General features: G+C 43.2%; 1 protein-coding gene across 5 annotated transcripts in view; it reads right to left on the bottom strand.

Annotated features, from left to right (window-relative positions):
• Window positions 1-311: 311 nt before the first annotated feature.
• The window catches only part of LOC115160135 (pre-B-cell leukemia transcription factor 3), a 107,329-nt gene continuing 96,103 nt past the window's right edge, over window positions 312-11,537 (bottom strand). For 2 of the 5 annotated variants that reach the window (XM_029710483.1, XM_029710484.1), the window contains 5 exons: window positions 9,011-9,176; window positions 7,640-7,720; window positions 5,439-5,551; window positions 3,124-3,210; window positions 312-615 (listed from right to left, as the gene is read on the bottom strand). In XM_029710483.1, coding sequence (XP_029566343.1) covers window positions 523-615; window positions 3,124-3,210; window positions 5,439-5,551; window positions 7,640-7,720; window positions 9,011-9,176 — 540 coding nt within the window. In that variant the 3' untranslated portion in view covers window positions 312-522. The remainder of the gene's footprint in view (window positions 616-3,123; window positions 3,211-5,438; window positions 5,552-7,639; window positions 7,721-9,010; window positions 9,177-11,537) is intronic. The other 3 variants (XM_029710485.1, XM_029710486.1, XM_029710487.1) reach the window with 2 other exon arrangements.

Raw genomic sequence — 11,537 nt, 5'->3', positions numbered from 1 at the left:
TCCATTGAAGCATCGCAGCAAGCAAACCTTCTGTCAGTTGCGCACCTGCAACTTCAAATGCTTCCGCTGTCCCCACAACAGTTGTATATTGATACTGGTAGAAGAAAATCCATTGGACCACATGTATTCAGTCTTAGTTGGCCAAAAAAAGAAAAGAAAAAGTGTCAAAAGAGTAGATCTGGAGGGTTGAGAGAGATGCACGGTCTTCAGTTTTTACTTGAATAAATCTACTGTTATCGTCTCTAGACTTCCCATTCAGAACTCCAACTCGTCAGTCTGTCAGTTAATATATATTTATATTCAGAAATGTTGCTAAAAGCTGTATCCAATCATATCAGTCTTGACTGTGAAGGTTATTGGATGGGATTTTACAAAATGGCCGACATTGTCTGGAGTGGACGGGTGAGGGGTTAGACTCAGTCGAGGGAGGTGATTGGTTCTGTTTGGCCTCTGTTTGGTTCAGTCACATTGGTCGAGGGCACGGTAGCATATTAGGTGGAAAAGAGACAATCAGTGAGGTGGTCAGTTTGAGGTATCAGAGTGCACACTGCCTGGCCCTTCGTTTGGGGACGTCACTGAGGAGGGAGTAGGTGCACCGTGCCATCCCCCGTTACCCTACATGATGGAGAAAGAGAGAGAGAGAGACACCGAGACAGAAACAGAGAGACAGTGAGAGAGACAGAGACACAGAGAGACAGACACGGAGACAGAGAGAGCGAGAGAGACAGAGACAGAGCAAGACAGAGAGACAGAGACACAGAGAGACAGACACAGAAACAGAGAGAGACAGAGAGAGAGAGAGACAGTGCAAGGGTTACTTCTTGAAAAACAGGTAAAGTTATGATTTGAGGTCTTCAAGCAACCAAGCCACAACTGACATAATCATAGTTCAGGGTGGATTACATTTAGAACTGAATGAAACTCAATATCCAAATTAACATCCAATAGTATAAAGCTTGTTGTCACAATCTGGTCTGGAAGAGGCCCCTTGTTTCCCTCTTTCAGCAGTCAGATTGAGTGTATACCCACAATCACGCACACATGGCCGGGTTAGGAAACAAACAGAGAGAGATAGATCCGACATGGTGTCCGCCGGCGGGGGTAAGCCCCATTGCATTACCACTGACATCCCCAGACAGGGTCTCTTGCTGACAAATTTGCCCCGCGTCCTGGTCATTGGAGGCGAGTGGTGAAATCAATGTCTTATCGGATTGCCTTAGTGGTTGTCGCTGCAAATTCTAGTGTCAGTTATGAAGACGGGAGGGGACACCACCGCGGGGTAACAACTTTAAGGGGAAACACTGAAATGAAGTGACGGGAGGAGAAGTTTCCTTATCGTCGAGTCAGGAATGGGTTAGGGTTTTGGCCGAGCATTTGATTTAAAAAATAAAACAAATCACAGATTTAAACATTGTCCTTGCATAAATTAGAAAAAGGTAACATGTTTTCAATATATTGAAAATAATATAGAAATATATACTACATAAAAAATATATTTAGCATGATCAACATGTTGTACTATATCTGTATAACACATGGTAGGTTTTGTTTAGCATCATCCTTTTATCTTGACAGAGCAGCTGACCCTGGCTGTCTTTAGACATACCATTCATATCCAGTCTGTTGTCCTCTTCCTGTCCAATCCATCCTGATGACTTCCCCTAGCTTGCTCTAAACAACGCAGCATGGCTGTGAGTTATGTGATACAGTCAAACACAGCCCGCCATGCTTCCCTCACTTCCCCTGTGATGGACTGAGAGCCATGACCTAAATAAGGAGTTGTGAGTGCGAGGGCAGGGGGAGAGAGTGCAAAACGCTACACTTTGAAGCTGCTCGAGGTTGGCACATCGCCTCGACCGCCTGGAGCAAGAAAGGGTACTCCGCAAAACCAAAAACGACACCTTGCTGTGGGAGTGCTCCTAACGATGCGGCTGTGTGCTTTTTCACACGTTTGTGTGTTTTGTTGCTGTGTCAGTTTTGATCATGTCCAATAGAAGAACACATTCAGGCTGAGGTAGTGGTACTCTTTGAGAGCTGTATTTGATTGTTCTTCCACCAAATACACCATGAACATACCAGCCATGTATGTATGTATTTTATGAGGTCAAAACATTACCCAACAAAAAACAACATTACAACAGAAAAAAAACCTGTTCTAATCTTGAGAAGCCGCATAAGACATTGAGGCTGTCTCCATTTTTACAAGATGGGCACGTTGTAATGGAGAAAACCAGTCCGCAGCCTGCTTCCCCTTTCATTGCTAGAGAGCAGACAGCAAATGCAAATATTTCTCTGTGTCGGGGTTGAGCGAAAGGAAGCATCAGCACGCCTCTCTCTCTCTCTCTCTCCGTCGCGGCGGCTCATCCTCCACCAATAAATGTATCTTTACCACGGTAGCTCAGATTGTCTGGTGTAGTATGAAGAAGGGTCTTATCAGAGCTCATCAGGAAAGACCATAGTCGCATCTGTACAAGGCTGCAGGCAATTCCAGTTTCATATTTCATTACCGTGATAAGAAGATGGACTGCAAATTCGCTCTCAGAAGCATTTCAAAGTAGTTAAATGAAAACACAGATACGCCAGTAAAAAGCCCCCCTTTCATATGGCTATGGGGGTATTATAAAATGCATTTCATAAATGGAATGAAGCACGCTCGCTCTTTCTCATTTAAATGGCTGGGGTGTGGATGTGAGTCTGGATGTGTGTGTTAATATGAAGCCATACATTTATCTTTGTCATCACATGGGCCGTCCTTAATCTCGCCTGTCGTATATTTGCTCTACGGTTTGATCACACTGGCGGCTCACTGAAAAGGATTTGGGAGCCCTGGTAAAGAGAGATTACCCCCGGGTCTTATTTTACAATCCTGCCCCCGATCACCCCACCCTTAACTAACTGCATTAAAATATAGAGGAAGGGTGGTGGAGGGAGACGACGGGTGCTGCAACATACAACTCTAGAAATACTATTTGGGTCCTAGGATTTTCTAACCTGGGTGAATGGGATTTTAAAATGAAAATGATTTTAGGAGTCATTATCACCAATGTCGTCGTCACCATCATTGCGATGATATGACATATTTGTGGACATTTGTTGTCATGATCATGATTACTGTACACTTACATTTAGACTGTGAGGACTGTACATGGGATGCCGTAGCCCATCATTGTATCCGACCGTCTGACTGATAGCATGGTGTATGGTATCCCCCTGGAGAGAGAGAGGGGGGGAAGAGGGAGGAGAGAGAGGGGGGAAAGAGGGAGAGAGGGGGGGAAGAGGGAGAGAGAGAGAGGGAAAGAGGGAGAGAGTGAGGGGGAAAGAGGGAGAGAGAGGGGGAAAGAGGGAGAGAGGGGGGAAAGAGGGAGAGAGGGGGGGGGAAGAGGGAGAGAGAGAGAGGGAAAGAGGGAGAGAGAGAGGGGGGAAAGAGGGAGCGAGTGAGGGGGAAAGAGGGAGAGAGAGGGGGGAAAGAGGGAGAGTGAGGGGGAAAGAGGGAGAGAGAGGGAAAGAGGAGAGGAGGGGGGAAAGAGGGAGAGAGAGGGGGGGAAGAAAGAGGGAGAGAGGGGGGAAAGAGGGAGAGAGGGGGGAAGAAGGGGAGGAGAGAGAGGGAAAGAGGGAGAGAGAGAGGGGGGAAAGAGGGAGCGAGTGAGGGGGAAAGAGGGAGAGAGAGGGGGGAAAGAGGGAGAGAGAGGGGGGAAGAGGGAGGGGGGGGAGAGAGGGGGGGGGAAGAGGGAGAGAGAGGGGGGGGAAAGAGGGAGAGAGGGGGGGAAAGAGGAGAGAGAGAGGGGGGAAAGAGGGAGAGGAGGGGGAAAGAGGGAGAGAGAGGGGGGGAAGAGGGAGAGAGAGAGGGGGGGAAAGAGGGAGCAAGTGAGGGGGGAAAGAGGGAGAGAGAGAGGGGGGAAAGAGGGAGAGAGAGAGGGGGGAAAGAGGGAGAGAGTTGGGAAAGAGGGAAAGAGTGAGGGGGGAAAAGAGGGAGAGAGAGGAAGGGAGAGATAGAAAGAGTGGGAGAGAGATAGAAAGAGTGGGAGAGGGGAGAGAGAGCGAGAGGGAGAAATGCAGAAAGAGAGGGAGAGACAAAGACAAAGTGAGAGAATGTCAATGCCTTCTCACCTTCCACTCCATCATTTTGAAAGAACAATACAAAATGACAATAACAATTGCCACAACAAAAGACAAACATGAAAGAACAGAATGGGATGAAACATTGTTCAAAAGGTATGACCTTGTAATGTTTGTAGGCAATTTGGCCTTTTTTCTCTCAAAGAATTTCTAATCTGTGACGAAGGCAAAACACAGGACAGTAAAGTATAGAACAGACATGGGACAGTATAAACAAGACATGGGACAGTATAAACAAGACATGGGACAGTATAAACAAGACATGGGACAGTATAAACAAGACATGGGACAGTATAAACAAGACATGGGACAGTATAAACAAGACATGGGACAGTATAAACAAGACATGGGACAGTATAAACAAGACATGGGACAGTATAAACAAGACATGGGACAGTATAAACAAGACATGGGACAGTATAAACAAGACATGGGACAGTATAAACAAGACATGGGACAGTATAAACAAGACATGGGACAGTATAAACAAGACATGGGACAGTATAAACAAGACATGGGACAGTATAGAACAGACTTGGGACAGTATAGACCAGACATGGGACAGTATAGAACAGACTTGGGACAGTATAGACCAGACATGGGACAGTATAAACAAGACATGGGACAGTATAAACAAGACATGGGACAGTATAGAACAGACTTGGGACAGTATAGACCAGACATGGGACAGTAAAGAACAGACTTGGGACAGTAAAGAACAGACTTGGGACAGTATAGACCAGACACGGGACAGTATAGAACAGACTTGGGACAGTATAGAACAGACTTGGGACAGGTAAGTAAAGAAAGTAGGGAATCCCAGCCCAAGAGCTCAAGTCAAAGCCAGACACTCTACCTTCTCAAATAACAGAACCTGTAATCTCACATCATACTATCATATAGAAATACAGAAATATGTCAAAAGGTCTATAATATCTAAAGCCACATTTCTTACACCTGACGAATACTTTCTAAGATAATAAATAATCACCTACATAACCTACAGTATATATAGTAGTAGTAGTATAATGTCCTGCTGTACCCAGACTGCACATTACCAGTCGACTACCAATGTATTGCTAAAGTTTTGAGTTGAAGTCCAATCTCATTTAAACTCTAAATCATTCCATGAATTCAACGAAATCCTCAAGAGAAAGTGAAGGCCAACTTGTCTCCATTATTCCAATTCATGGAATGACTCCAATTAAAAAAAAAATTAAAAAAAATGGTATTGACCCCAAACCTAGTACAGTCAATAGTATGTGACCCTTCAGTAGGCCTTGAACCCTGACCTCTCTTCCTGACCTCTCACCCTGACCTACCTGTGACTGCACATTAGTTCCGACTTGAGCCCCCTGGTAAGAGGCCCCATTCAGACTCTGCATGCTCATGAACATGTCCCCAGAGTTAGGGAGGCTAAAAGAGGCAGAGGAACCTGGAGAGGAGAGATGGAGGTAGCTGAATAGAAGAACACATTCAGATCTAGGACCAGCTTCCCCTCAACCCCAATCCTAATCTTAACCATTAGTGGGGAGAAATGCTAAACTGACCCCAGGACATGAGTCTAGGGGCAACTTTACACTACATTACACTCACTGATCCATACATCCAAACAACTAAACTATCCAAAACAAGACTGAAGATATAGAAAGGACCAAAGAAAGAGAGATGAAAACAGAGAGAGTAAGGACCGAGGGAAGAGAGATGAAAACAGAGAGAGTAAGGACCAAAGAAAGAGAGATGAAAACAGAGAGAGTAAGGACCAAAGAAAGAGAGATGAAAACAGAGAGAGTAAGGACCAAAGAAAGAGAGATGAAAACAGAGAGAGTAAGGACTGAGGGAAGAGAGATGAAAACAGAGAGAGTAAGGACTGAGGAAGAGAGATGAAAACAGAGAGAGTAAGGACTGAGGGAAGAGAGATGAAAACAGAGAGAGTAAGGACTGAGGGAAGAGAGATGAAAACAGAGAGAGTAAGGACTGAGGGAAGAGAGATGAAAACAGAGAGAGTAAGGACTGAGGAAAGAGAGATGAAACAGAGAGAGTAAGGACTGAGGGAAGAGAGATGAAAACAGAGAGAGTAAGGACTGAGGAAAGAGAGATGAAAACAGAGAGAGTAAGGACTGAGGGAAGAGAGATGAAAACAGAGAGAGTAAGGACCAAAGAAAGAGAGATGAAAACAGAGAGAGTAAGGACTGAGGGAAGAGAGATGAAAACAGAGAGAGTAAGGACTGAGGGAAGAGAGATGAAAACAGAGAGAGTAAGGACCGAGGGAAGAGAGATGAAAACAGAGAGAGTAAGGACTGAGGGAAGAGAGATGAAAACAGAGAGAGTAAGGACTGAGGGAAGAGAGATGAAAACAGAGAGAGTAAGGACTGAGGGAAGAGAGATGAAAACAGAGAGAGTAAGGACTGAGGGAAGAGAGATGAAAACAGAGAGAGTAAGAACTGAGGGAAGAGAGATGAAAACAGAGAGAGTAAGGACTGAGGGAAGAGAGATGAAAACAGAGAGAGTAAGGACTGAGGGAAGAGAGATGAAAACAGAGAGAGTAAGGACTGAGGGAAGAGAGATGAAAACAGAGAGAGTAAGAACTGAGGGAAGAGAGATGAAGGTCTAGATACTGTACGTCCATGAACCATCAAAGCAACCTAAACAGGAACTAGTGTACTCATATCCTAAATGAAGCAACCTAAACAGGAACTAGTGTACTCATATCCTAAATGAAGCAACCTAAACAGGAACTAGTGTACTCATATCCTAAATGAAGCAACCTAAACAGGAACTAGTGTACTCATATCCTAAATGAAGCAACCTAAACAGGAACTAGTGTACTCCATATCCTAAATGAAGCAACCTAAACAGGAACTAGTGTACTCATATCCTAAATGAAGCAACCTAAACAGGAACTAGTGTACTTACATCCTAAATGAAGCAACCTAAACAGGAACTAGTGTACTCATATCCTAAATGAAGCAACCTAAACAGGAACTAGTGTACTCATATCCTAAATGAAGCAACCTAAACAGGAACTAGTGTACTCATATCCTAAATGAAGCAACCTAAACAGGAACTAGTGTACTCATATCCTAAATGAAGCAACCTAAACAGGAACTAGTGTACTCATATCCTAAATGAAGCAACCTAAACAGGAACTAGTGTACTTACATCCTAAATGAAGCAACCTAAACAGGAACTAGTGTACTCATATCCTAAATGAAGCAACCTAAACAGGAACTAGTGTACTCATATCCTAAATGAAGCAACCTAAACAGGAACTAGTGTACTCATATCCTAAATGAAGCAACCTAAACAGGAACTAGTGTACTCATATCCTAAATGAAGCAACCTAAACAGGAACTAGCGTACTCATATCCTAAATGAAACAAATTGAATTCAGGTTGAGGTGGTGGAGAGGGAGACAAGCTTCCACTATGGTAGGGGGTGTGAGAATGGACCGATGGAAGGACGTTCTAGGTGGAATGAATGACCACAACACATAAAAGGTTTCCTAAAAGAGAATCAGTACCGGCGGTGAACATGTTGGTTAAAAGGGAGTTTTTGCTCTCAGCAGAGTCCAGTTGAAATTCCTCATCTTTCATCTGGAAGCCTGGATAAAAGAAAATGGAAGGGACTTGAAAACCTCCCATCATGCACTTTGACTTTATTAACCCCCGAGTCTCATTGCCTACAGCAATTGTATTGGAATTGTAAGCACTGCTATAGAACATTAAATGAATATGAAAATTGGGCTTAGGTTTAATTTGATTTGACGTCAGAGCGTGAACATTTTAATAATTCGTTGTGTTGATTTTTTATGATCAATATTTAATTGTCATTTGCAATTTTAACAAACAATTCCAGATGTCCTTCCCTCCCGCCCACCACCCACCCCACTACCCCTAGTAACCACACACCCCACTACCCCTAGCAACCACCCATCTCACTACCCCTAGTAACCACCCACCCCACTACCCCTAGTAACCACACAACCCACTACACCTAGCAACCACACACCGAACTACCCCTAGCAACCACTCACCCACCTAACCCTAGCAACCACCCATCCCCACTACCCCTAGCAACCACCCATCCCACTACCCCTAGCAACCACCCATCCCACTACCCCTAGCAACCACCCATCCCACTACCCCTAGCAACCACCCATCCCACTACCCCTAGCAACCACCCACCCCACTACCCCTAGCAACCACCCACCCCACTACCCCTAGCAGTACCACAGTCACAGGGGTGTCAAACTCATTCTGCCTCCGCAGGCCTCATTCAGTCTTTACAGAGGTCTGGAGGGCCGTATTCAAAATGTGTTATATTTCCTTGCCGTCAAAATGTCCCAAAAAATTTGTGTCAAAATGTCCCAAAAAATAGTCCTCTAACCATAGTTTGGGGGATTTTTTATGCTCCTTGACTGTCTAGCTTTCATTTCAGTGATTGTTAGCAACCTGGACCGAGTGAAAAGACTGTATAAATGTAGGTCCAATATCATTTATACACAGTTTTCATTTATTACATATTTTTTTAATGTATATAGATGTTTTTTTTTTTTTTTTTTTATCCAATGGGCCATATGTCTGATACCCCTCGTCTACAATATTACTTCTTAGAAAGTTGAATAAATGAAACAATGAAAACAAAATAACAAAATAACAAAATAACAAAAGAAAAATGAATAAATTACAAGAGTAAGAAAAAAACCAGAAACAAGCAGCAATAATAGCAGCCAGAAATCATCACTTTTGTTAAGTATCGAACACCACTTCTGTGTTACTATCCAAATCCATATATATGTTACCGTGAAATGTATACATTTTCCTTTTTTTTTTAAAACACATTTACCGCAACATATACATACGACTCTGGTCTTACCACCAAGTGTGCCTACCAGAGTTGGGCGTGGTGGGTGAGTTGGCCTGGCTGTTGTGGATGGCTGCTGCGACGGCGTGGGTTGCCGTCACCGCCGTCTTGGCTGCATAGAGGTTAGCCTCCTCCTGGAACTTGCCGATGTTCTTCTTGTACCGGATCCTCTTGTTGCCGAACCAATTGGACACCTGAGTAGGACATCGGCAAGTTCCAGGAAAGGGAATAGAGAAAGAGAGAGAGAGAGAGAGAGAGAAAGAGAGAGAGAGAGAGAGAGAGAGAGAGAGGGAAGGATGAGAGATAAAGGGGAAATAATGTAGTGAGTCAGACATTGTCCACCATTTTGAAAAAAAACCATCACTTCAGGTTGTCCCCGCCCCTGGAGAGGAGTAGGAGGTACTCAACCGAACGTGAGACGAGGTGCAACCCAAAAAAAAAAATCATAGGAGCATTCTGAAGTAAACAAGAGCGACTCTTGCTCACAATTAAAATCTTGATGTTTTATTGACCTAATTCTGAGTTAAAGTCATGACGTTTCGGCCAGTCATGATTTCAACTCAAAATTAGATAAATAAATAAAGCATTGTGGATGAGAGTCGCTCATATTCCGATCCCAGAGTCTGCAAGGACCAATCAGGACTGTCGTGTGGATGGCCAGCCAACTGTTAGATGCAGTCCATCATAAAGCTCTCTACAGCTGTCACCAAAGACTGTGATGATTATTCCATCTACGAGAATAATATTTTGACTAAGCTACTGTCTAATGTCAATGTTGTTACCATAGAAATAGAACGCATTGTATTTCTATGGTTGTTACCCTGTCTCATGCATTTAAAAATACTACATTCCAATAAGTGGCACATTTTCTAAAGATTGTCAGGATAGACCTGTCTATTATAGCCTGGTTTCTAAAGACTCTATAGATATTATAGCCTGGTTTATAAAGATTCTCAGGATAGACCTGTCTATTATAGCCTGCTTTCTAAAGACTCTATAGATATTATAGCCTGGTTTATAAAGATTCTCAGGATAGACCTGTCTATTATAGCCTGGTTTATAAAGATTCTCAGGATAGACCTGTCTATTATAGCCTGGTTTATAAAGATTCTATAGATATTATAGCCTGGTTTATAAAGATTCTCAGGATAGGCCTGTCTATTATAGCCTGGTTTATTAATATTCTCAGGATAGACCTGTCTATTATAGCCTGGTTTATAAAGACTCTATAGATATTATAGCCTGGTTTATAAAGATTCTCAGGATAGACCTGTCTATTATAGCCTGGTTTATAAAGACTCTATAGATATTATAGCCTGGTTTCTAAAGATTCTCAGGATAGGCCTGTCTATTATAGCCTGGTTTCTAAAGATTCTCAGGATAGACCTGTCTATTATAGCCTGGTTTATAAAGACTCTATAGATATTATAGCCTGGTTTCTAAAGATTCTCAGGATAGACCTGTCTATTATAGCCTGGTTTCTAAAGATTCTCAGGATAGGCCTGTCTATTATAGCCTGGTTTATAAATATTCTATAGATATTATAGCCTGGTTTCTAAAGATTCTCAGGATAGACCTGTCTATTATAGCCTGGTTTCTAAAGATTCTCAGGATAGGCCTGTCTATTATAGCCTGGTTTATAAAGATTCTATAGATATTATAGCCTGGTTTCTAAAGATTCTCAGGATAGACCTGTCTATTATAGCCTGGTTATTGTCTCTGTTCAGCTATTACATTCCATTTCTTTCCAGTCCTGTCATTTGCCAACGAGACTAGCCTTTCGGCAATGTTCAAAATGAGCTCGAAGAGATCATTTTATCCTGATTCAATAACCTCCATAGCTATTATCCAATCACAATGTTTATGCAAATTAGACTGATAAGAAAACATTCTAACTTAATTCCTGAATTTGATTGGAAGCATTCTAACATTGGGCATTCTGACTTAATACATGTCATTGTAAACATAAACATTGGAGCGCGGGGAGAACAGAGGAGTCCCCTTTATTGCATATTTCCTACCAGCCAAAGTGATCACACCAGAGAAGCACTCGCCATTCAAACATCTCGCTAGTTCACTCTGTGAACACTGTAGCCTATTTTATATCCAGCAAGCAAGAGCAAGGTCCTTCTTTTCTCCAATATATATATATTTTTTTTAATTTCTCAAAATAAGTGACCAAACTATATTGATATGTCTGGGGAAACGGATTGGGCTAGGCTACTGGTTCAAGAACTATAAGGAGAATAGAGAGAGGAGGAAAGAGAGAGATGCCAGCGGCGATGCTAGTGGAGATGCTAGTGGAGATGCTAGTGGAGATGCTAGTGGAGATGCTAGTGGAGATGCTAGTGGAGATGCCAGCGGCGATGCTAGTGGAGATGCTAGTGGAGATGCCAGTGGAGATGCCAGCGGCGATGCTAGTGGAGATGCTAGTGGAGATGCCAGTGGAGATGCCAGTGGAGAGGCTAGTGGAGATGCTAGTGGAGATGCTAGTGGAGATGCCAGTGGAGATGCCAGTGGAGAGGCTAGTGGAGATGCCAGCGGAGATGCTAGTG

This window comes from Salmo trutta, chromosome 23 (assembly GCF_901001165.1).
Source record: "Salmo trutta chromosome 23, fSalTru1.1, whole genome shotgun sequence".
Lineage (NCBI taxonomy): Eukaryota > Metazoa > Chordata > Actinopteri > Salmoniformes > Salmonidae > Salmo > Salmo trutta.
The sequence above is the reverse complement of the archived record's forward strand: the minus strand, read 5'-3'. Positions and strand labels throughout refer to the sequence as shown.